Raw genomic sequence first — 25,551 nt, 5'->3', positions numbered from 1 at the left:
GTGAAGGGTGTGGGGGTGTGTGTGTGTGTGTGTGTGGTGAAGGGTGTGTGTGTGTGTGTGAGTGGTGAAGGGTGTGTGTGTGTGTGTGGGGTGAAGGGTGTGTGTGTGTGTGTGTGTGTGTGGTGAAGGGTGAGTGTGTGTGGGGTGAAGGGTGGGTGTGTGTGTGTGGGGTGAAGTGTGGGGGTGTGTGTGGTGAAGGGTGTGTGTGTGTGTGTGGTGAAGGGTGTGTGTTTGTGTGTGGTGAAGGGTGTGTGTGTGTGTGTGGTGAAGGGTGTGTGTTTGTGTGTGGTGAAGGGTGTGTGTGTGTGTGGTGAAGGGTGTGTGTTTGTGTGTGGTGAAGGGTGTGTGTGTGTGTGTGGTGAAGGGTGTGTGTGTGTGGTGAAGTGTGTGTGTGTGGTGAAGGGTGTGGGGGTATGTGTGTGTGGTGAAGGGTGTGGGTGTGTGTGTGTGTGTGGTGAAGGGTGTGTGTGTGTGTGTGTGTGTGTGTGTGTGTGTGTGTGTGTGAGTGGTGAAGGGTGTGTGTGTGAGTGGTGAAGGGTGTGTGTGTGTGTGTGTGTGTGTGTGGGGTGAAGGGTGGGTGTGTGTGTGTGGGGTGAAGGGTGGGTGTGTGTGTGTGGGGTGAAGGGTGAGTGTGTGTGTGTGAGAGAGAGTGGTGAAGGGTAAGTGTGTGTGTGTGGTGAAGGGTGAGTGTGTGTGTGTGGTGAAGGCGGTGAGATTGTGTGTGTGTTTGGTGAAGGCGGTGAGATTGTGTGTGTGGTGAAGGGTGATTTTGTGTGTGTGTGTGTGGTGAAGGGTGATTTTGTGTGTGTGTGTGTGGTGAAGGGTGAGTGTGTGTGTGTGTTTTGAAGGGTGAGTGTGTGTGTGTGTGTGTGTGGTGAAGGGTGTGTGTGTGTGTGTGTGTGTGTGTGTGTGAGAGAGAGTGGTGAAGGGTGTGTGTGTGAGTGGTGAAGGGTGTGTGTGTGTGTGTCTGTGGGGAGAAGGGTGTGTGTGGGGTGAGTGTGTGTGTGTGGTGAAAGGTCAGTGTGTGTGTGTGGTGAAGGCGGTGAGATTGTGTGTGTGTGTGGTGAAAGGTCAGTGTGTGTGTGTGGTGAAGGCGGTGAGATTGTGTGTGTGGTGAAGGGGGTGTGTGTGTGTGTGGTGAAGGGTGAGTGTGTGTGTGTGGTGAAGGGTGAGTGTGTGTGTGTGGTGAAGGGTGAGTGTGTGTGTGTGGTGAAGGGTGAGTGTGTGTGTGTGTGGTGAAGGGTGAGTGTGTGTGTGTGGTGAAGGGTGAGTGTGTGTGGTGAAGGGTGAGTGTGTGTGTGTGGTGAAGGGTGAGTGTGTGTGTGTGGTGAAGGGTGAGTGTGTGTGGTGGAGGGTGAGTGTGTGTGTGTGGTGAAGGGTGAGTGTGTGTGTGTGTGTGGTGAAGGGTGAGTGTGTGTGTGTGTGGTGAAGGGTGAGTGTGTGTGTGTGTGTGTGTGTAGTGAAGGGTGAGTGTGTGTGTGTGTGTGTGTGGTGAAGGGTGATTTTGTGTGTGTGGTGAAGGGTGAGTGTGTGTTGAAGGGTGAGTGTGTGTGTGTGGTGAAGGGTGTGTGTGTGTGTGGTGAAGGGTGTGTGTGTGTGTGGTGAAGGGTGTGTGTGTGTGTGTGTGTGTGTGTGTGTGTGGTGAAGGGTGTGTGTGTGTGTGTGTGTGGTGAAGGGTGTGTGTGTGTGTGTGTGTGGTGAAGGGTGTGTGTGTGTGTGTGTGTGGTGAAGGGTGTGTGTGTGTGTGTGGTGAAGGGTGTGTGTGTGTGTGTGGTGAAGGGTGTGTGTGTGTGGTGAAGGGTGTGTGTTTGTGTGTGGTGAAGGGTGTGTGTGTGTGTGTGTGTGTGTGGTGAAGGGTGTGTGTGTGTGTGTGTGTGGTGAAGGGTGTGTGTGTGTGTGTGGTGAAGGGTGTGTGTGTGTGTGTGGTGAAGGGTGTGTGTGTGTGGTGAAGGGTGTGTGTGTGTGTGTGGTGAAGGGTGTGTGTGTGTGTGTGGTGAAGGGTGTGTGTGTGTGGTGAAGGGAGTGTGTGGGGGTGTGTCTGTGGGTGTGTGTGTGTGTGTGTGTGTGGTGAAGGGTGTGTGTGTGTGTGGTGAAGGGTGTGTGTGGTGAAGGGTGTGTGTGTGTGTGTGATGAAGGGTATGTGTGTGTGTGTGTGTGTGTGTGTGTGTGGTGAAGGGTGTGTGTGTGTGTGTGTGTGTGGTGAAGGGTGTGTGTGTGTGTGGTGAAGGGTGTGTGTGTGTGTGTGGTGAAGGGTGTGGGGGTATGTGTGTGTGGTGAAGGGTGTGGGGGTATATGTGTGTGTGTGTGGTGAAGGGTGTGTGTGTGTGTGGTGAAGGGTGTGGGGGTATATGTGTGTGTGAGTGGTGAAGGGTGTGTGTGTGAGTGGTGAAGGGTGTGTGTGTGAGTGGTGCAGCGTGTGTGTGTGTGTGAGTGGTGAAGGGTGTGTGTGTGTGTGAGTGGTGAAGGGGGTGTGTGTGTGTGAGTGGTGAAGGGGGTGTGTGTGTGGGGTGAAGGCGGTGAGATTGTGTGTGTGTGTTTGGTGAAGGGTGAGTGTGTGTGTGTGGTGAAGGCGGTGAGATTGTGTGTGTGTGTGTGTGTGTGTGGTGAAGGGTGCTTTTGTGTGTGTGTGTGTGTGTGTTGAAGGGTGTGTGTGTGTGTGTGTGTGGTGAAGGGTGATTTTGTGTGTGTGGTGAAGGGTGATTTTGTGTGTGTGTGTGTGGTGAAGGGTGAGTGTGTGTTGAAGGGTGAGTGTGTGTGTGTGGTGAAGGGTGTGTGTGTGTGTGTGTGGTGAAGGGTGTGTGTGTGGTGAAGGGTGTGTGTGTGGTGAAGGGTGTGTGTGTGTGTGTGTGGTGAAGGGTGTGTGTGTGTGTGTGGTGTAGAGTGTGTGTGTGTGTGGTGAAGGGTGTGTGTGTGTGTGGTGAAGGGTGTGTGTGTGTGTGGTGAAGGGTGTGTGTTTGTGTGTGGTGAAGGGTGTGTGTGTGTGTGTGGTGAAGGGTGTGTGTGTGTGGTGAAGGGTGTGTGTGTGTGGTGAAGGGTGTGTGCGTGTGGTGAAGGGTGTGTGCGTGTGGTGAAGGGTGTGTGTGGTGAAGGGTGTGTGCGTGTGTGTGGTGAAGGGTGTGTGTGTGTGTGTGTGTGTGTGGTGAAGGGTGTGTGTGTGTGGTGAAGGGTGTGTGTGGGGGTGTGTCTGTGGGTGTGTGTGTGTGTGGTGAAGGGTGTGTGTGTGTGTGGTGAAGGGTGTGTGTGGTGAAGGGTGTGTGTGGTGAAGGGTGTGTGTGTGTGTGTGTGGTGAAGGGTGTGTGTGTGTGTGATGAAGGGTGTGTGTGTGTGTGTGTGGTGAAGGGTGTGTGTGTGTGTGTGGGGTGAAGGGTGTGTGTGTGTGTGTGTGTGGTGAAGGGTGTGTGTGTGGTGAAGGGTGTGTGTGTGGTGAAGGGTGTGTGTGTGTGGTGAAGGGTGTGTGTGTGTGGTGAAGGGTGTGTGTGTGTGTGTGGTGAATGGTGTGGGGGTATGTGTGTGTGGTGAAGGGTGTGGAGATATGTGTGAGTGGTGCAGCGTGTGTGTGTGATTGGTGAAGGGTGTGTGTGTGTGTGAGTGGTGAAGGGGGTGTGTGTGTGTGTGTGTGAGTGGTCAAGGGTGTGTGTGTGTGGGGTGAAGGCGGTCAGATTGTGTGTGTGTGTTTGGTGAAGGGTGAGTGTGTGTGTGTGGTGAAGGCGGTGAGATTGTGTGTGTGTGTGTGGTGAAGGGTGCTTTTGTGTGTGTGTGTGTGTTGAAGGGTGTGTGTGTGTGTGTGTGTGTGTGTGGTGAAGGGTGTGTGTGTGTGTGTGTGTGTGTGTGTGGGGTGAAGGGTGTGTGTGTGTGTGGTGAAGGGTGTGTGTGTGTGTGTGTAGTGAAGGGTGTGTGTGTGTGTGGTGAAGGGTGTGTGTGTGTGTGTGGTGAAGGGTGTGTGTGTGTGTGTGGTGAAGGGTGTGTGTGTGTGTGTGTGTGGTGAAGGGTGTGTGTTTGTGTGTGGTGAAGGGTGTGTGTGTGTGTGTGTGGGGTGAAGGGTGTGTGTGTGTGTGTGTGTGGGGTGAAGGGTGGGTGTGTGTGTGTGGGGTGAAGGGTGTGTGTGTGTGTGTGTGTGTGTGTGTGTGTGTGTGTGTGGGGTGAAGGGTGTGTGTGGTGAAGGGTGTGTGTGTGTGTGTGGTGAAGGGTGTGTGTTTGTGTGTGGTGAAGGGTGTGTGTGTGTGTGTGGTGAAGGGTGTGTGTTTGTGTGTGGTGAAGGGTGTGTGTGTGGTGAATGGTGTGTGTGTGTGTGGTGAAGGGTGTGGAGATATGTGTGTGTGATGAAGGGTGTGGGGGTATGTGTGTGTGGTGAAGGGTGTGGAGATATGTGTGTGTGGTGAAGGGTGTGGGGGTATGTGTGTGTGGTGAAGGGTGTGGGGGTGTGTGTGTGTGTGTGTGTGTGGTGAAGGGTGTGTGTGTGTGTGTGTGAGTGGTGAAGGGTGTGTGTGTGTGTTGTGAAGGGTGTATGTGTGTGAGTGGTGAAGGGTGTGTGTGTGAGTGGTGAAGGGTGTGTGTGTGTGTGTGTGTGTGTGGGGTGAAGGGTGAGTGTGTGTGTGTGGTGAAGGGTGAGTGTGTGTGTGTGGTGAAGGCAGTGAGATTGTGTGTGTGTGTGTGGTGAAGGGTGCTTTTGTGTGTGTGTGTGAGTGTGTGTGTGTGTGGGGTGAAGGGTGAGTGTGTGTGTGTGTGTGTGTGTGTGTGTGTGGTGAAGGGTGTGTGTGTGTGTGTGGTGAAGGGTGTGTGTGTGTGTGGTGAAGGGTGTGTGTGTTTGTGGTGAAGGGTGTGTGTGTGTGGTGAAGGGTGGGTGTGTGTGTGTGGGGTGAAGGGTGGGTGTGTGTGTGTGTGTGTGTGGGGTGAAGTGTGTGTGTGTGTGTGTGTGTGTGTGTGTGGGGTGAAGTGTGTGTGTGTGTGTGTGGTGAAGGGTGTGGAGGTATGTGTGTGTGGTGAAGGGTGTGGAGGTATGTGTGTGTGGTGAAGGGTGTGGGGGTATGTGTGTGTGGTGAAGGGTGTGGGTGTGTGTGTGTGTGTGTGTGGTGAAGGGTGTGTGTGTGTGTGTGTGAGTGGTGAAGGGTGAGTGTGTGTGTGTGTGGTGAAGGCGGTGAGATTGTGTGTGTGGTGAAGGGTGCTTTTGTGTGTGTGTGTGTGTGTGTGGGGTGAAGGGTGAGTGTGTGTGTGTTGAAGGGTGTGTGTGTGTGTGTGGTGAAGGGTATGTGTGTGTGTGTGTGTGTGTGTGTGTGTGGTGAAGGGTGTGTGTGTGTGTGTGTGTGTGTGTGTGGTGAAGGGTGAGTGTGTGTGTGTGAGAGAGAGTGGTGAAGGGTGAGTGAGTGTGTGTGGTGAAGGCGGTGAGATTGTGTGTGTGTTTGGTGAAGGCGGTGAGATTGTGTGTGTGGTGAAGGGTGATTTTGTGTGTGTGTGGTGAAGAGTGATTTTGTGTGTGTGTGTGTGGTGAAGGGTGAGTGTGTGTGTGTGTTTTGAAGGGTGAGTGTGTGTGTGTGGTGAAGGGTGGGTGTGTGTGTGTGTGTGTGAGAGAGAGTGGTGAAGGGTGTGTGTGTGAGTGGTGAAGGGTGTGTGTGTGTGTGTCTGTGGGGAGAAGGGTGTGTGTGGGGTGAGTGTGTGTGTGTGGTGAAAGGTCAGTGTGTGTGTGTGGTGAAGGCGGTGAGATTGTGTGTGTGTGTGGTGAAGGGGGTGTGTGTGTGTGTGGTGAAGGGGGTGTGTGTGTGTGTGGTGAAGGGTGAGTGTGTATGTGTGTGGTGAAGGGTGAGTGTGTGTGTGTGGTGAAGGGTGAGTGTGTGTGGTGAAGGGTGAGTGTGTGTGGTGAAGGGTGAGTGTGTGTGTGTGGTGAAGGGTGAGTGTGTGTGTGTGGTGGAGGGTGAGTGTGTGTGTGTGGTGAAGGGTGAGTGTGTGTGTGTGTGTGGTGAAGGGTGAGTGTGTGTGTGTGTGTGGTGAAGGGTGAGTGTGTGTGTGTGTGTGTGGTGAAGGGTGAGTGTGTGTGTGTGTGTGTGTGTGTGTGGTGAAGGGTGAGTGTGTGTGTGTGTGTGTGTGTGGTGAAGGGTGATTTTGTGTGTGTGGTGAAGGGTGATTTTGTGTGTGTGTGTGTGGTGAAGGGTGAGTGTGTGTGTGTGGTGAAGGGTGTGTGTGTGGTGAAGGGTGTGTGTGTGTGTGTGTGTGTGTGTGGTGAAGGGTGTGTGTGTGTGTGGTGAAGGGTGTGTGTGTGTGTGTGTGTGGTGAAGGGTGTGTGTGTGTGTGTGTGTGTGTGGTGAAGGGTGTGTGTGTGTGTGTGTGGTGAAGGGTGTGTGTGTGTGTGTGGTGAAGGGTGTGTGTGTGTGTGGTGAAGGGTGTGTGTGTGTGTGTGGTGAAGGGTGTGTGTGTGTGTGTGTGGTGAAGGGTGTGTGTGGTGAAGGGTGTGTGCGTGTGTGTGGTGAAGGGTGTGTGTGTGTGTGGTGAAGGGTGTGTGTGTGTGGTGAAGGGAGTGTGTGGGGGTGTGTCTGTGTGTGTGTGTGGTGAAGGGTGTGTGTGTGTGTGTGGTGAAGGGTGTGTGTGGTGAAGGGTGTGTGTGTGTGTGTGTGGTGAAGGGTGTGTGTGTGTGTGTGTGGTGAAGGGTGTGGGGGTATGTGTGTGTGGTGAAGGGTGTGGGGGTATATGTGTGTGTGTGTGGTGAAGGGTGTGTGTGTGTGTGGTGAAGGGTGTGTGTGTGAGTGGTGAAGGGTGTGTGTGTGAGTGGTGCAGCGTGTGTGTGTGAGTGGTGAAGGGTGTGTGTGTGTGTGTGAGTGGTGAAGGGGGTGTGTGTGTGTGTGTGTGAGTGGTGAAGGGTGTGTGTGTGTGGGGTGAAGGCGGTGAGATTGTGTGTGTGTGTTTGGTGAAGGGTGAGTGTGTGTGTGTGGTGAAGGCGGTGAGATTGTGTGTGTGTGTGTGGTGAAGGGTGCTTTTGTGTGTGTGTGTGTGTGTGTGTGTTGAAGGGTGTGTGTGTGTGTGTGTGTGTGGTGAAGGGTGTGTGTGTGTGTGTGGTGAAGGGTGGGTGTGTGTGTGTGTGTGGTGAAGGGTGAGTGTGTGTGTGTGTGTGGTGAAGGGTGAGTGTGTGTGTGTGGTGAAGGGTGAGTGTGTGTGTGTGGTGAAGGGTGAGTGTGTGTGGTGAAGGGTGAGTGTGTGTGTGTGGTGAAGTGTGTGTGGTGAAGGGTGAGTGTGTGTGTGTGGTGGAGGGTGAGTGTGTGTGGTGAAGGGTGAGTGTGTGTGTGTGTGTGTGGTGAAGGGTGAGTGTGTGTGTGTGTGTGTGTGTGTGTGTGTGTGTGTGTGTGTGTGTGTGGTGAAGGGTGATTTTGTGTGTGTGGTGAAGGGTGAGTGTGTGTTGAAGGGTGTGTGTGTGTGTGGTGAAGGGTGTGTGTGGTGAAGGGTGTGTGTGTGTGTGTGTGGTGAAGGGTGTGTGTGTGTGTGTGTGTGTGTGTGTGGTGAAGGGTGTGTGGGTATGTGTGTGTGGTGAAGGGTGTGGGGGTATATGTGTGTGTGTGTGGTGAAGGGTGTGTGTGTGTGTGTGTGTGTGTGTGTGTGTGTGTGTGTGTGTGTGTGTGAGTGGTGAAGGGTGTGTGTGTGAGTGGTGCAGCGTGTGTGTGTGAGTGGTGAAGGGTGTGTGTGTGTGTGAGTGGTGAAGGGGGTGTGTGTGTGTGAGTGGTGAAGGGTGTGTGTGTGTGGGGTGAAGGCGGTGAGATTGTGTGTGTGTGTTTGGTGAAGGGTGAGTGTGTGTGTGTGGTGAAGGCGGTGAGATTGTGTGTGTGTGTGTGGTGAAGGGTGCTTTTGTGTGTGTGTGTGTGTTGAAGGGTGTGTGTGTGTGTGTGTTTGTGTGGTGAAGGGTGTGTGTGTGTGTGTGGTGAAGGGTGAGTGTGTGTGTGTGTGGAGAAGGGTGAGTGTGTGTGTCTGGTGAAGGGTGAGTGTGTGTGGTGAAGGGTGAGTGTGTGTGTGTGGTGAAGTGTGAGTGTGTGTGGTGGAGGGTGAGTGTGTGTGATGAAGGGTGAGTGTATGTGTGTGGTGAAGGGTGAGTGTGTGTGTGTGTGTGTGTGTGTGTGTGTGTGTGTGTGTGTGTGTGTGTGTGTGTGTGGTGAAGGGTGAGTGTGTGTGTGTGTGGTGAAGGGTGATTTTGTGTGTGTGGTGAAGGGTGATTTTGTGTGTGTGTGTGTGGTGAAGGGTGAGTGTGTGTTGAAGGGTGAGTGTGTGTGTGTGGTGAAGGGTGTGTGTGTGGTGAAGGGTGTGTGTGTGGTGAAGGGTGTGTGTGTGTGTGGTGAAGGGTGTGTGTGTGTGTGTGTGGTGAAGGGTGTGTGTGTGTGTGTGGTGAAGAGTGTGTGTGTGTGTGGTGAAGAGTGTGTGTGTGTGTGGTGAAGGGTGTGTGTGTGTGTGGTGAAGGGTGTGTGTGTGTGTGGTGAAGGGTGTGTGTGTGTGTGTGGTGAAGGGTGTGTGTGTGTGTGGTGAAGGGTGTGTGTTTGTGTGTGGTGAAGGGTGTGTGTGTGTGTGTGTGTGTGTGTGTGTGATGAAGGGTGTGTGTGTGTGTGGTGAAGGGTGTGTGTGTGTGTGGTGAAGGGTGTGTGTGTGTGTGGTGAAGGGTGTGTGTGTGTGTGGTGAAGGGTGTGTGTGTGTGGTGAAGGGTGTGTGCGTGTGTGTGGTGAAGGGTGTGTGTGTGTGTGTGTGTGTGGTGAAGGGTGTGTGTGTGTGTGTGTGGTGAAGGGTGTGTGTGTGTGTGGTGAAGGGTGTGTGTTTGTGTGTGGTGAAGGGTGTGTGTGTGTGTGTGTGTGTGTGTGTGATGAAGGGTGTGTGTGTGTGTGGTGAAGGGTGTGTGTGTGTGTGGTGAAGGGTGTGTGTGTGTGGTGAAGGGTGTGTGTGGGGGTGTGTCTGTGGGTGTGTGTTTGTGTGGTGAAGGGTGTGTGTGTGTGGTGAAGGGTGTGTGTGGGGGTGTGTCTGTGGGTGTGTGTTTGTGTGGTGAAGGGTGTGTGTGTGTGTGTGGTGAAGGGTGTGTGTGGTGAAGGGTGTGTGTGGTGAAGGGTGTGTGTGTGTGTGTGTGTGTGGTGAAGGGTGTGTGTGTGTGTGTGTGTGTGTGTGTGTGGTGAAGGGTGTGTGTGTGTGTGTGGTGAAGGGTGTGTGTGTGTGTGTGTGGTGAAGGGTGTGTGTGTGGTGAAGGGTGTGTGTGTGTGTGTGGTGAAGGGTGTGGGGGTATGTGTGTGTGGTGAAGGGTGTGGGGGTATATGTGTGTGTGTGTGGTGAAGGGTGTGTGTGTGTGTGTGGTGAAGGGTGTGGGTGTGTGTGTGTGGTGAAGTGTGTCTGTGGGGGTGTGTCTGTGGGTGTGTGTGTGTGTGGTGAAGGGTGTGTGTGTGTGTGGTGAAGGGTGTGTGTGTGTGTGGTGAAGTGTGTGTGTGGTGAAGGGTGTGTGTGGTGAAGGGTGTGTGTGTGTGTGTGGTGAAGGGTGTGTGTGTGTGTGTGGTGAAGGGTGTGTGTGTGTGTGTGTGTGTGGTGAAGGGTGTGTGTGTGTGGTGAAGGGTGTGTGTGTGTGTGTGTGGTGAAGGGTGTGTGTGTGTGGTGAAGGGTGTGTGTGTGTGTGGTGAAGGGTGTGTGTGTGTGTGTGTGTGTGGTGAAGGGTGAGTGTGTGTGTGTGGTGAAGGGTGAGTGTGTGTGTGTGTGGTGAAGGGTGAGTGTGTGTGTGTGTGTGTGTGTGTGGTGAAGGGTGATTTTGTGTGTGTGGTGAAGGGTGATTTGTGTGTGTGTGTGTGGTGAAGGGTGAGTGTGTGTGTGTGGTGAAGGGTGTGTGTGTGTGTGTGTGTGTGTGTGTGTGTGTGTGTGTGTGTGTGGTGAAGGGTGTGTGTGTGTGTGTGTGTGGTGAAGGGTGTGTGTGTGTGTGTGGTGAAGAGTGTGTGTGTGTGGTGAAGGGTGTGTGTGTGTGTGTGGTGAAGGGTGTGTGTGTGTGTGGTAAAGGGTGTGTGTTTGTGTGTGGTGAAGGGTGTGTGTGTGTGTGTGTGTGGTGAAGGGTGTGTGTGTGTGTGTGGTGAAGGGTGTGTGTGGTGAAGGGTGTGTGCGTGTGTGTGGTGAAGGGTGTGTGTGTGTGTGGTGAAGGGTGTGTGTGTGTGGTGAAGGGAGTGTGTGGGGGTGTGTCTGTGTGTGTGTGTGGTGAAGGGTGTGTGTGGTGAAGGGTGTGTGTGTGTGTGTGTGTGTGTGGTGAAGGGTGTGGGGGTATGTGTGTGTGGTGAAGGGTGTGGGGGTATATGTGTGTGTGTGTGGTGAAGGGTGTGTGTGTGTGTGGTGAAGGGTGTGTGTGTGTGTGTGTGTGTGTGTGTGAGTGGTGAAGGGTGTGTGTGTGAGTGGTGAAGGGTGTGTGTGTGTGTGTGTGTGTGTGAGTGGTGAAGGGTGTGTGTGTGTGTGTGAGTGGTGAAGGGTGTGTGTGTGAGTGGTGAAGGGTGTGTGTGTGAGTGGTGCAGCGTGTGTGTGTGAGTGGTGCAGCGTGTGTGTGTGAGTGGTGAAGGGTGTGTGTGTGTGTGAGTGGTGAAGGGTGTGTGTGTGTGTGTGTGTGAGTGGTGAAGGGTGTGTGTGTGTGGGGTGAAGGCGGTGAGATTGTGTGTGTGTGTTTGGTGAAGGGTGAGTGTGTGTTGTGTGGTGAAGGCGGTGAGATTGTGTGTGTGTGTGTGGTGAAGGGTGCTTTTGTGTGTGTGTGTGTGTTGAAGGGTGTGTGTGTGTGTGTGGTGAAGGGTGTGTGTGTGTGGTGAAGGGTGTGTGTGGGGGTGTGTCTGTGGGTGTGTGTGTGTGTGTGTGGTGAAGGGTATGTGTGTGTGTGTGTGTGTGTGTGTGTGGTGAAGGGTGTGTGTGTGTGTGTGTGTGTGTGTGGGGTGAAGGGTGTGTGTGTGTGTGTGGTGAAGGGTGAGTGTGTGTGTGTGGTGAAGGGTGAGTGTGTGTGTTGAAGGGTGAGTGTGTGTGTGGTGAAGGGTGAGTGTGTATGTGTGTGTATGTGTGTGAGAGAGTGGTGAAGGGTGAGTGTGTGTGTGTGGTGAAGGGGGATGGTGAGTGTGTGTGTCGGGGGGTGTGTGTGTGGTGAAGGGGGAGTGTGTGTGTGTGTGTGTGTGTGCGCGCGTGCGTGCGCGGGCGCTGAAGGCGGGGGGAGTGTGTGTGTGTTTGGTGAAGTGGGAAGAGTGTGTGTGTGTTTGGTGAAGGGGGAGAGTGTGTGTGTGTGTGTGGTGAAGGGGGATGGTGAGTGTGTGTGTCGGGGGGTGTGTGTGTGGTGAAGGGGGAGTGTGTGTGTGTGTGTGCGCGTGCGTGCGCGGGCGCTGAAGGGGGGGAGTGTGTGTGTGTGGTGGAGGGGGTGGAAGTATGTGTGTGTTTGGTGAAGGGGGAAGAGTATGTGTGTGTATGGTGAAGGGGGAGAGTGTGTGTGTGTGTAGTGAAGGGGGAGTGTGTGTGTGTGTGTGTGTGTGGGTGTGTGTGTGGTGAAGGGTGTGTGTGTGTGGTGAAGGGTGTGGGTGTGTGTGTGTGTGGTGAAGGGTGAGGGTGTGTGTGTGTGTGGTGAAGGGTTAGGGTGTGTGTGTGTGTGGTGAAGGGTGAGGGTGTGTGTGTGGTGAAGGGTGAGGGTGAGGGTGTGTGTGTGGTGAAGGGTGAGGGTGTGTGTGTGTGTGTGGTGAAGGGTGAGGGTGTGTGTGTGTGTGTGTGTGGTGAAGGGTGAGGGTGTGTGTGTGTGTGGTGAAGGGTGAGGGTGTGTGTGTGTGTGTAGTGAAGGGTGAGGGTGTGTGTGTGTGTGTGTGTGGTGAAGGGTGAGGGTGTGTGTGTGTGTGTGTGTGTGTGGTGAAGGGTGTGTGTGTGTGTGTGTGCGCGCATGTGTAGTGAAGGGGGTGAGATTGTGTTTGGAAAAGGGGGAAAGTGTGTGTGTGCATGTCTGTTGAATGGGGAGGTAGTGTGTGTGTGTTGAAGCGGCAGAGAGTTTGTATGTGTGTTGTGAAGGGGGAGAGCGTGTGTGTGTGTGTGTGTGTGTGTGGTAAAGCGGGAGAGAGAGTGTGTTTTTATGGCGAAGCGGGAGAGTGTGTGCCTGTGGTGAAGGGGGATGGTGAGTGTGTGTGTGGGGGGGTGTGTGCGTGGTGAAGGAGGAGTGTGTGTGTGCGTGCGCGGGCACTGAAGGGAGGGAGTGTGTGTGTGTAGTGGAGGGGGAGAGAGTGTGTGTGTGTGTCTCGCTGTGTGGTGAAGGGGGAGTGTGTGTGTGTGGGGTGAAGGGGGAGAGTGTGTGTGTGTGTGGTGAAGGCGGTGGGTGGGTGTGTGTGTGTGTCTCACTGTGGTGAAGGGGATGGTGTATGTCTGTGTTTGTTTGTTGAAGGGAAAGAGACTGTGTGTGTGTGTGGCAAAGGGGGAGAGTGTATGAGTGTGTGTCGCTGTGTGGTGAAGCGGAGGGCGTTTGTGTGTGTTGAAGGGAGAGAGACTGTGTGTGTGTTTTAGTGTCTGTGTGGCGAAGGGGGAGAGTGTGTGTGTGTGGTGAAGGAGTAGAGAGTCTGTGTGTGTGTGTGGTGAAGGGGTAGAGTGTGTATGTGGCGAAGTGGGAGAGTGTATGTGCTGAAGCGGCAGAGAGCTTGTATGTGTGCTGTGAAGGGTGAGAGAGAGTGTGTGCAGTGAAAGGGTGAGAAAGTGGGTGTGTGTGGTGAAAGGGTAGTGTGTGTGTGTGTGTCTGTGTGTGTGCGTGCGTATGTGGTTCAGGGGGAGACGGTGTGTGTGTGTTGAAGGGGGAGTTGTGTGTGTGTGGTGAAGGGGGAGTTGTGTGTGTGTGTTGAAAGGGGAGACGTGTGTGTGTCTGTGTGGGGTGAAGGGGGAGAGTGTGTGTGTGAGATGGGTTGAAGGGTCAGAGAGTTTGTGTTTGTATGTGTGGGGTGAACAGGCAGAGAGTTTGTGTGTGTGGCAGTGGGGGGGGGTGCGGTGGGGTTAGCGAGAGACTGTGTGTGATGGGGAACGGGGAGAGAGTGTGTGACCCTGTGCCCGGTAGGGGAGGAGGTGGTGAGTGCATGCGGTGGGGGAGAGTGTGTGTGTCGGGGGGCACTGGGTTACGGTGGGGTTAAGGAGAATGTGTGTGTGTTGTGTTGGAAGGAGAGAGAGAGCATGGTGGCCTCACCTGTCGTACGACATGAACCCAAGATCCCGGTTGAGGCCATCCCCACAGGTATCAAACTTGGCTATCAGCCTCTGCTGAGCAACACTGCGTTGTGTACCTTGAAACCGGGAATTCTGGCTTGGAGGACATTTACCCAAAGATCAAGGGTCAAAAATCCTTGACCCCTGCACCAAATGATAACATTCCCTTTACCTTTCTCGTTACTATTATTGACAGTCTTCATTTCACGTTCAAGCAAATAGCATTCCTTTGTTTAGCTCAGATTTCTGCATTTTCTTTCAATTCAAATAATATGTTGTTGTTCTATTCTTTCTCCAATGAACATATTCACATAATGTTCAATCTGCCAAACCTTTGTCAACTTACTTAACCTTCAGAGTGCTGTCACTTCACCTGACAAAGGAGCAGTGCTCTGAAAGTGTGAGATTTTTAATAAACTTGTTGGACTATAACCTGGTATCATGTGATCTCTGACTTTGTCTAGCCCAATTTAACACCGACATCTCCACATCATGGGTATTAGGCTGGTAAACCTTCTCTGAACTACACCCGGACTGAACTTACATCCTTTAAAAGTGATCAGAGATAATGGGAACTGCAGATGCTGGAGAATTCCAAGATAATAAAATGTGAGGCTGGATGAACACAGCAGGCCAAGCAGCATCTCAGGAGCACTTTGTGCTCCTGAGATGCTGCTTGGCCTGCTGTGTTCATCCAGCCTCACATTTTATTATCCTTTAAAAGTGAGACCTGTTTACTAACATTTAGCTATTCATTCATGAAGACACCCAGATCACTGCACCTCAGAACTCTGCAGCCTCTCACCATTTAGATGATTTGCTTCATTTTTATTTTTCCTGCCAAAATTAACTGTTTCATATTTTCCTATATCATATTCCATCTGCCTGATCTTTGCATGATCAGCAAATTTGGCAAACAAATCTTCGATCCCTAATTCATCTACTTAATTGAAAACAGTCGAGGTCCTAGTGTTGATCCCTGTGGAATACCACTTATTACTTCTCGTCAACATGAAAAAGAGTCATTATGCCTATTTTCTGCTTCCCATTCAACAGCCAGTCTTCTATTCATGTTAATGTGTTACCCCTTAATACCGTTAAACCTTATTTTCTGCAGTAACTTGTGGCACATGATTAAATGCTTTTGGAAATCTAAGTACATTAAGTCTACAGTCTTCCCTTTAGCCATAGCACATTACTTCAAAGAAATCTAATAAACTAGTTAGACATGATTTACCTTTCTCAAAGCCATTTTGACTCTACCTGATTAACTTGAATCTTTCATAATAGCTTCAAACGTCATCATGACATAAAGTTTAGCTAACTGGAATGTAGATTCCTACTTCGTGGCTTCGTCCCTTTTTGAATTCAGGAGTTACAGTCACTATTTATCAATCTAATAGAATCTCCCAGATACAGGAAATTTTGAAAAATTAGAACCTATGCATCAACTAGACATTGAACACTTATTTTAAGATCTTATGGTGAGCAAGTAAGAACCTGGGGATTTGTCAGCTCACAGCTCCAACTATTTGGCCGGTTCCATTTCCTCATGGTTGTAATCTTCCCTTGTTTCTACTTCCCTTTGATTTCCTGATATGCAACTATTTCAGGGATTTTACTTGTGTCCCTCTGTAATGAATGCCAATACCTGATCAATTCAGGTAAATGAATTTTCAATGTTTAATTCCCCACACTCACTTTCTATAGGACAAAGTTCACTTTTTTAATTATTTTCCTTTTTATTGACAGAGGCTGATTGCCCAGTGACATAACATAGTGCCAGGTCCCTTATTATTTGGGATATATATAAATTATGTAGGTGAGAATGTTGGTTGGGAGTTGATAAGTAAGTTTGCAGATGACACAAAGCTTGGCCAGGTAATTGATAGTGAAGGAGAAAGTCTTTGGATAGAAGAGGATATAAATGGATTGGTCAGATGAGGCAGATCAATGGCAAGTAGAATTTAATCCTGGTAAGTGTGAAGTGATACACTTTGAACGGAGTAACAAGACAAGGGGGGCCTCCAGAAATGGCAGGACACAATAGAGCTCAGAGTAACAGAGGAATCTTGGGCTGTTTGCCCACAGGCCTCTAAAAGAGGCAAAGAGAAGCTGGCAGAAAGTGAGAGCCCTGGGCTGAACGTGGATACTGTCTACTCCATAGCTGCAAACTCACTTCAGTGACATTGCTGGTTAAAGAGGAAATTGACAAGGAAGAAGTATGCAGATTGGCCAAGAAAGATAATATGTCCGAGGATTGGGAGCAATTTAAAATTCAGCAAAGAAGGAACAAGAGATTGATTTAGGAGGGAAAGATACAGTATGAAAGTAAGCTTACGGGGAACATAAAGACTGACAGTGAGTTTCTATAGGTGCGTGAAGACAAAGAGATTGGTGAAGATAAACATAGGCACAGAAACCGGACAATGAATAATCAGGGCCAGAGAAATGGCTGAGCAACTGAATACATATTTTAGTTCTGTCTTCACAAAAGAGGACACAAATCAGATACCAGAAATGTTCGAGAATGCAAGATTTACTTAGAGGACAGAATTGAGGGAGATCAATATTATAAGTACCCAGGGCCTGATAATCTACCTCCCAGAGTACTTAAGGAAATAGCTGTAGAAATACTGAATTCATTGGTGGTCAAGTTCCAGAACTCTGCAGATTCTGGAACAGTCCCTGCAAATTGGAGTATAGCTAATGTCACCCAATGTTCAAAAAGTGAGGGAGAGTGAAAACAGTGAATTATACATGGGTAAGCCTAACATCGGGGGAGTGGGGAAGATTGTTGAATCCGTTATCAAGGACTTTATAGCACAGCATTTAGAAAGCAGTGGCAGGATCAGACAGAGTCAGCAAAGATTTATGAAGGGGAAGTCATGCTTGAGAAATCTGTTGCAATTCCATGAAGATGTAATGAGTAGAATTGACCGGAGTGGGGAGGCAATCAATCTGGTATATTTGGACTTTCAGAAAGCGTTTGACAAAGTCCCACATAAGAGATTACTGTGCTAGATTAAAGCTCATGGGATTGGGGTTAGTGTATTCTAATGTATTGAAAACTGATTGGCAGAGAGGAAACAAAGAGTAGGAATTAATGGGTCCTTTTCAAATTGGCAGGCAGTAATTGCTAGAGTGGCACAGGGATCGGTGCTGGGACCCCAGCTATTCACAATATATATTAATGATTTGAATGAGGGAGTAAAATGTAACATCTTGAAGTTTGCAGATGACACCAAGCTGGGTGGGAGGGTGAACTGTGACAAGGATGCAGAGATACTTCAGCATGATCTGGACAGATTGGGTGAGCGGGCAGTTCAATGGCAGGTGCAGTATAATTTGGATAAATGTGAGGTTATTCACTTTGGAAGTAAAAATAAGAAGGCAGATTACAACCTGAATGGCTGTAAATTGGGAGAGGGTGTTATGCAGTGGACCTGGGTGTCCTTGTGCAGCAGGTGATAAAGAAGGCAAATGGTACATTGGCCTTCGTTGTGAAAGGTTTCTAATACAGGAGCAGAATGTTGTTGCAGCTATACAGGGCCATGGTGATGCCACATCCAGAATATTGTGTGCAGTTTTGTTTTCCTTTTCTGATGAAGAATGTTCATGCTCTTGAGAGAGTGCAGCAAAGGTTTACCAGGCAAATGGCTGGTCTGACGTATGAAGAGCGATTGACTGAGTTAGGATTGTTTTCCCTGGAGTTCAGGTGAACGATGGTGGGGGGGAGGGGGTGCGTGTCTCACAGAGACTTATAAAATTCTAACAGGACTAGACAGGGTAGATGCAGGGAGGATTTTCTTGACGGCAGGTGTGTACAGAACCACGGATCACAGTGTGAGGATTCAGGGTAGACCATTTAGGATGGAGATGAGATTTTTCTTCACCCGAAGAGTGGTGAGCCTGTGGAATTAATTACCACAGGAAGTAGTTGATACCAAAACATTGACTGTGTTCAAGAGACATCTAAATTTAGTACTTGGGGTGAATGGGATCAAAGATTATTAGGAGAAAGCAGGATTGAGCATATTGAGTTGGTCAATCAGCCATGATTACGAAGAATGGCGAAGCAAGCTCGAATGGCTGAATGGTCTCCTCCTGCTCCTATGTTCTATGTTTCTGTATTATTATGGGGTGCCTTCACGAACGTCTTTAGTTAGTCCCATCTTATTACATTTTACAAAATCTAGCACAGTCTGCTCTTTTGACAGTTCCAAAACATGTTGTTTTTAAAACCTATCCCAAAAACATTTCATGGGCCCCTCTTCTGGGCTACTTTTGCTGTATCCAACTTTTCCAGTTGATATGTGGATTAAAATACCCATGAGATTTGATGCGTCGGGGGCTAAACTTAGGTTGTCTTTCTGATTGTGTTAATGCTATTCTTAATTAACAGAGCTACTTCTCCACCTTTTCTGAGCCGCGTGTACTTTCAAGATGTCCAGTACTCTTCAATATTCAAGTCTCAATCTATGCCAACATGCAGCCATATCTCTGCAATGGATACCAGATTGTACTTCTTACTTATTTTTGCACTATCAAGTCATCTGTTTCTTCTCATTGTGGCATGGATTCAGATACAGAGCTTTTAGTATTTATTATTTTTGTAACCTCTAGTCTTAGCTGTTCGCTTACTCTTAGATTTCAACACAATCCCTTTCTGTTCAATCTTATCTTTTTATCATTTCCGATATCAGTACCTTACTCTGTTGTTTTGATTTACTACACCTTCCCAAATTTGACCTTTTACTCTCACTGTTTACTTTAAAAGCCACTATTCCTCCCTAATTATGTGCTTTGTTGTAACACTGACCCCAGCATAGTTTGGGTGTAGACTGCTGTAACAGTACAAATTCTGTTTTCTCCAGTACTGGTGCCAGTGCCCAACAAACCAGACATGTTTCTCCCATACAGTCTTTAAGCCGCACATTAATTTTTTGACTCATCTTTGCCCTATCCCAGCTTGCTTGTGGCCCAGGTAATAGCTAGAAATTTTGAGGTTCAGCTTAATATGGTGCCTGGCTTCTTATGCTGACAATTCTTTCCTTATCCTGCTCATGTCATTGTCATAACTGCAATGACTGGATTCTCTCCAGCTCTGAGCAGATATCCTGAACCCTGGCAATGGGCAAGCAACACTGCCGTCTGGAATCACACTCCTTGTTGGAATGAATAATGGCAGTCCCCTGACTATACTGCCCCTATTAACACTACATTTCTTTTTGCTGTCCCCACTCCTTGCCCCGCAGTGCCAGTAGTTGGCTAGCTAATCCACCATTAAGGCCTTGTTCTCATCCAAACAAGCAGAAAGAACCTGCTGGAGAATTGCAAAGGCTGAGACTGCAGCTCTCTCCTTATCTGCCTTACTTGTTGTCACATTCCTCTGTCTCTACTCACTGATGAAATCAGAAGACCCCAACTTAAGGATCGTGACTGCCTCAGGTATAAAGTATCCCAGTAATATTCCCTGCTCTGATATCTCTCAGTGCCTATAACTCAGCTTTCAGTGACTTCTAGTTGAAGTTCTTCAAGCCTCAATCATTTACCATTTGTCCACTTAGTGTTTGTCCTGAATCACACTTGTGTCTGTCTGTGCTGCATCTGTACCTGTTCAGCGATCTTTAATGTGTTTTAATAAACTAATTGATTTTCCTTCTTTATATATTGCGTTGACCCTTTCACTGGTACCTGTATTATTTTAAACCTTGGGAATTGAATTGACTGTAACCACTTATCAGATTCATACCAAACAGCAGCATCTTTCTCCATTGTGGTGTAAAAGCCAATTCCTGTGGCTGAGAAAGCAAAGGAGCACATATTTCGTCTTCTCCCTAATTCCCTGAATCCTAGCACTCTGCTCAAAGCTGCACTGAGGTACTTGGCCTTATAAACATTTTTAATCAATCAGATAGGAGCAGGTAGGATGGAAATCCAGGCTTTCTGACTTAGAGCTAGGGACGCTTCCACACTGTTGCAAGACTCTTCATGCTAGTTAAATACAACAGTGAGTTGACTTCATGCACAAAAGGCGTGAAAGTGTCAGCTGCTTTTCTCCAGTATCTAAATTCAGCTGCTCTTCCAGTGGCAACCTTGTGAAACTGGCTCAGGGCTGAGAAATTTAGAATGAAATCAGCAGGTTTCAGCTAAATTAAGCAATTTGCAGTTGCAAAAAGTACTTAATTGTGTTCCTCAGATTCATTTACAAAATTACTGAACGACACCCCCCCTCCCAAATAAATGAATCACCAATAGAATTCCACTTTTTGTAGACTCTAACATGTATCAGACCCAATAAAAATTCCACATGAACTAACAGGCTAATGATAGTTCATGTTCAGATCCCTAAGTCCAAATGCAAAAGTTTCATTATATGTAGTGGATAGAACGAAGATACAAAGATCATAAACAGCCATCTTAGTTCCCACACACGTAGCATTGCGTGGAGTCTCTGCCTTTCCATCTTGTCCTGTAGTACATAGGATCTCTCACTTTCCATTTGATCAATTCAGCCCTCAAGTTGTGTTCACTAGAAGTTGTATTCTACCCAAGGTTCTTGGGTAAATCCTACATCTATCATCTCTATGAACCCACTCTCACTTAAGGGCATGCCATCCCTAATGGCATAGGTTCCTTCAGTTCCTTTCAAAGCAAGTAACAATACCCAGTTCACAATCTGGTTCTTTGATACTAGCTGTCAGTACACCTGCATGCCAAAGCTATTTGTTCTACTTCCAGGATTCAGTTTTTGCTCAGTTACACATCACATGCCCGACAGCTTTTGGAATACTATGTTTTTGCTTACTGTCGAACAAAAAGCTAGCCATATTTGTAGAGAGCTCAATTTTCTCCTTAAAAACACACTAGGAGTTTGATGACTGACCCGCTGCTGTAGTTGTTTGTGTTCGTATCTGTCTGCTGATTACCTTCTGCCTCTGTCCTTCGAGACTGCCAACCATAGAGCTACTGGTTTTTATTTCCTTCCTATTAGTACTGTTTTCAAGTCAAATGTTCCAAGATCTCTCAGAGCAGTATTTCTTTCTATTCAGAAAGCTACAATTGATCCATCTGTAATTGATGCAATCTGTTTGAGGCCCTTTCAAATATTCTGAAAAACAATCATAGATTCCTCAGCCATTTTAAAAGGGCAGATTTTCCTTATACTCTGTTTTCAGGTCAAAGATCATCTAATGTTCAACAGACCATTAAACTAGCAAACATCGACTGTGTAATATTTTAAGTTATACTTTTGAAATTGCTTATTTAGATGTGTAATATTGTACAACTATTTAGTGCCTCTTATTCTTGTGATTTGGAAAAAATCAGAGGTGAAAAAATGTTTAATACTAATATCAGCTTCTAGGAGGCAGATATTATTACTAAAGTTAAAATAATCTGAATAGAAGATCTGGTTGCAGACTAGTTTATTTGAGCAAAGACTTTTATTAAAAACGTTTTATTATTGTAAATTTTAATATGCAAATATCTTGAGAAGTTTTCCATTTGCATGCAAAAATTCGCTCCCGAAACAAATCAAACAGTGATTCTGAGCTTCTCTCCACCCCTGTCTGCCATTATTACCTATTCCAGATCTTCCTGGTACACAATGTCTTACTATCTGTCTTGTCTTCTTTTCAGTGGGCATTTGGAGTTACATTGTGGGAGCTCATGACATTGGGACAGACTCCATATGTTGACATTGATCCTTTTGAGATGGCGGTTTACCTTAAGGATGGATACAGAATAGCCCAGCCAATCAACTGTCCTGATGAACTGTAAGCTACTGTGATGTTCAAAGGAACTTCTTTTTGTGAATCTTATTTATAATTATCGAACAGCTTGTTTTGCTCCGTTTGGGCGAACCAAACCAAATGTTAGAATGGGGAGCTCTGACATGCTGCTAACTTATATCAGAGTGATAGCCGTTGATTGCAGAGCATATGGCCAAATTGATCAGATGGGCAGATTAGTGGCGGATGGAATTTAATCCTGTTAAGTGTGTGGAGATGGACTTTGGAAGAAGGAACAAGACTGTGTGCAGTTCTGGTCACTGGATTATAGGAAAGAAGTAATTGCAGTGGAGAGTTTGCAGAAGTGATTCACCAGGGTTTTGCCTAGGATAGAGTAGTTTACCAATGAAGAGAAGTTGGATGAGTTCAGCTTGCTTTCTTTGGAACAGACAAAGCTGAGAGAGGACATGATAGAGGTGTGTAAATCGTGAAAAGCATGGACATGGTGTGTCGGAAACAGCTGCCCCCTTAAGTGTAGGGTCACCAATGAAGTGACATAATTTTAAAGTGTAAAAGCAGGAGGTTAAGAAGGATTTAAGGAGTTTTTCAACCGGTTGATAGTGGGAATCTGGAATACATTGCCTGGGAGGGCACTTGAGGTCGGAAGCCTCACAACTTTTAAAAAGTACTTGGCTTAGCAATTGAAACATAATATTCAAGGCTTGGGGCTATGTGCTAGAAAGTGGGACTAGTGTAGATTTAAAATAGTTTTGGTCTCAATTGGCCAAGAAACCTCTTATAGTGATGTATAATTCTAAGATTGTATGAACTAACTTGTGGGAGTTAAAATTTTGCCCTTGCTGTTGAGAGCAAGAAGATGATAAAGTAGAAGCTCATAGCTTCTCTAAATCATAGATTGATTGAATTTTAGCCAAATATGAAACTGTCACAGATAGCCTTGTAAAGTAAATGACATGTAATATTTTCCACAAAATAACCTGTTTGGGAAAAGGAGCACATACCTACTTACAAATATATTTGTCATGAGAAGTGTGCTTAAAAAGAGCCATATTCTCTACTCCTCCTGATCTGGCTCCAAATGTTGAACGATTACAGGGAAGAGTCATATAATGTTTTTTGTTCAATCTAAGATGGTGGGTGGGAACCTAGCCATTTGGAAATGATAGCAAATATGTCATGAATAATATTTCAACCAAAATCAAGCAATTTCCCTCATGGTGCAGAATGCAGATTCAGCATGAAGTATATTTGTGATTTGAGAAATAATTACAAGTAGATGGCAACAATAAAGAGCGGAGAAGGGGCTGCTCTATTGTAGTGGTAATGTCACTAGACTAGTAGGCCATAGATCCTAATGTTCAGCTGGTTGATGATGCAGAAATGCCAAAGCAGCAGTTCAGGGTCACCATGAACATCTCTCCTTCTTGACTTCTCCCCTTGCCTGAAGTGGGGTGACCTTCAAGTTAACATCATCAGTCATGTGTGTCTCTCTCTCTCCGTACTGAGAGCAGCCTTATGAATGTGATAGAACTGTGGTGACTTTACCTTTTAGATGGCAGTCCAGCCCACCGTGATATATAGGTGAGCAACCTAGAAGGCATGTGGATCCTGCAGAGGAGAAGGGATGTTAAGTAGTCAAGACCAATGCAGCATTATGTATCTGATTGGTAATCTCACCCCTCCCTGTTTCATATATAGTAAACATTATCCTGTAATTTGAAACTTTTTATTTGTATTTCCTACACAGATTTGCAGTGATGGCTTGCTGTTGGGCCTTGGATCGTGATGAGAGACCGAAGTTCCAGCAACTAGTGCAGTGTCTAACTGAATTTCACGCTGCCTTAGGGGCCTATGTCTGAACTGAAGTCTGCTCACATGAAATCTTCAACATTAAGTAAAACTAAAACAAGAAACTAAGAAAATCAGGGGAAGTATTTCTTCTGAAGCAAAGTGCCTTGAAATTCTTTCATAGTTTTGTTTTGTAAAATCTCTTGATTATGTGAGTTTTGATATTTTTATAATACAGCATCATGGTTACTGAATGAATGCATTTTTACTAAGCTCCATAACAGGGTGAGGTTCCTGGAGCAGCCACATTTAATAGACTGAAAAAGACAAATATCAATAGGACCTTGGACTTATCATTTCTTAGCTCCTATTACCTGTATTCCATTGGAGCTAGATTTTTAAAATCATTTGTGAAGTACATTGTGACATGATTTCTGAATAACTGTGCTGCTGCTTTTCTACACCACAGCACCATTTCCCAAATGATTCACTGCTTCACAAAACTTTGGTTCATTTTCAGCAGTAACCAAAATCCAGGTCCATTCCTGTGTCTTGTGTAATTCTTAAGCCTCTGTGCACTTCAAAGCATGCAGGCTATTTCCCATCATGCAGTAGATAGTTGACGAGAGAAGGTGGTTGCTCAGCAGCTGCACATACAATTTTTTTTAAAACCTTGTCTGAAATCACAGTAGGTAGGGTATATATTACATTTAGCATTTGTTGTTACCATGGTAAAGTTTAATTCATCACAAAATGGCATTCCACGAATAGACTTCAGCATTAACCAGTATGGGAGCTTTCTGTTCTTAGGTACGAGGTGGTCGGGATAACTAGGTTAAAGACTTTGCTTTGTAAATCAGAATCTTGTATATACTTTTGAACAGCCCAATTGTTTATTAGTTCTAGTTGTCACCTTGTGTTCATCTTTGTACAATGTTCATCTTTGTAAAATGCAGAGGATATGATAATAAAGCTGAAAAATATTTCAGAATATTTGTCAATGTCTTAGGTGAGTAATGTATATACACCACTGGGCAAATCAGGCTTTTTAAGTAATTCAGTGACATCTAATTTGAATACTGAATATTGATCAACCATATCCATATACTGTGTGCCAAGTTAAGGGCAATTAAATAATTATGCTGTTGACCTGGGTGAATATTTGGATAGAAGTGGTGTGCAGAGATTTGGGGAAGAGCTAGGACATTTGCACCAGGCAGTTGAACTGGTGTGGGCACAATGGCCGAATGGCCTCCAACACTTTTTTTATTCATTCATAGGGAGTGGGTGTCACTCGCATACCAACCAGTACTTACTGTCTGTCCCTAGTTGCCCTTAAGAAGTTGATGATACGCTCCGTTCTTGGGTTGACCCACAATGCAGTTTGAAGACTTTGATCCAGTGACCTCGTGCTCCATAAGAGTTGTGTGAGCTAGACAAAGCTGTTTATACACTGCATTAACAAGTTTCAATAGCACTGTGACTGTCATAACTTGGTTTTAAATGAACCATTGTATTGTATGAATCATTGTAATGGCTTCACTATTGTTAGACACAGAACCAAAATAGCAATTAAAGTTCCAGCGAAGGGAGAAGGGTCCAGACCCGAAACATCAACTTTCCTGCTCCTCTAATGCTGCTTGGCCTGCTGTGTTCATCCAGCCTCCAAACTTTGTTATCTACAGTGAAGGGACATTTTTTAAATTAAGTAGCAATGAAAAATATTGCATTCTTTTAAAATGTTAGATGTGGAAATGTATTTGTAATATTTCCTTCAAGTTTAAACTCTCTCTTGAAGTACTTTCACAGTTGGATAAATCCAGGAATTGGGTCACACGAGGCAATGTTGAAATCCAGCCACTTGTCCAAAAGACACCAGGGATTGTAGTAATCTAATTTATCTCCACATGAAACAGCAGTTTAGAACAAAGAAAATTACATTACAAGAACAGGCTCTTCAGCCCTCCACTGACATGCTGCCCATCACAACTAAAACCCCTACCCTTCCGGGGACCATATCCCTGTATTCCCATTATATTCATGTATTTGTCAAGGTGCCCTTTAAAAGTCACTAAGTATCTACTTACACTACCTCCCACGGCAGCGAGTTCCAGGCAGCCACCACCCCCTGTGTAAAATAAAAACCTGTCTCATGCATCACCTTTAAACCTTGCCCCATGCACCTTGAACCTGAGTCCCCTCGTAACTGACTCTTCCACCCTGGGAAAAGCATCTGACTCTCCACTCTGTCCATGCCCTTTATAATCTTGTAAATCTCTATCAGGTCACCTATCAACCTCCATTGTTTTTGAGCAAGAATACAGTATTTCAGTGTTTTACAATTTCAAAGCCATCTTGCTCTCATACTGACATTTCTGTCCTTGACCTGATGCAGCGTTCCAGTGGAACCCATTGCACGCTGGAGGAGCAGCTCCTCATTTTCAGTTTCGGCGCTTTACGGTCTTCGGGACTCAATTTCAGACCATGAACCCAGTCTTCCATTTTATTACAGGCCCCACCCACAAAAAACATCTTGTTTGCATGTATTTCCACTTGGCAGAGTTGATATATTTTCTGATATAGCACTTACAATAGCAACTATTTTTCATCCATAGCTCTCTTCTACAACCATTGGCACTACCTTCTGCTTTTTACCTCCATGCACCCACACCATTTGTGGAATTTAGCCCTGTTAACTGTGAGGTGAAGCACTGTGGAAGAAGGACAAACAAAGGAGTGGTCAGTGAATGGTAGTACATGAAGGTTGGAGGAATTGGGGCACTTGTCCACAGAAGGGGGCAGTACAGGCTAACGGTAGTTAAGAAGGCACATTGGATAATTGCTCAGT

The 25,551-nt window shown here is 47.3% G+C and overlaps 1 protein-coding gene across 3 annotated transcripts in view; it reads left to right on the top strand.

Moving 5' to 3' along the window:
- ryk (receptor like tyrosine kinase) overlaps positions 1 to 23,694 on the top strand; it is a 375,194-nt gene extending 351,500 nt beyond the window's left edge. For all 3 annotated transcript variants that reach the window (XM_059650938.1, XM_059650939.1, XM_059650937.1), the window contains 2 exons: positions 20,803 to 20,939; positions 22,663 to 23,694. In XM_059650938.1, the coding sequence (XP_059506921.1) occupies positions 20,803 to 20,939; positions 22,663 to 22,774 (249 nt within the window). In that variant the 3' untranslated portion in view covers positions 22,775 to 23,694. The remainder of the gene's footprint in view (positions 1 to 20,802; positions 20,940 to 22,662) is intronic.
- Positions 23,695 to 25,551: the final 1,857 nt, after the last annotated feature.

The sequence above is a fragment of the Stegostoma tigrinum genome, chromosome 14 (assembly GCF_030684315.1).
Source record: "Stegostoma tigrinum isolate sSteTig4 chromosome 14, sSteTig4.hap1, whole genome shotgun sequence".
In the NCBI taxonomy this organism is placed as follows: domain Eukaryota; kingdom Metazoa; phylum Chordata; class Chondrichthyes; order Orectolobiformes; family Stegostomatidae; genus Stegostoma; species Stegostoma tigrinum.
Note: the sequence above shows the minus strand (reverse complement) of the source record. Positions and strands in the feature narration are given on the sequence as shown.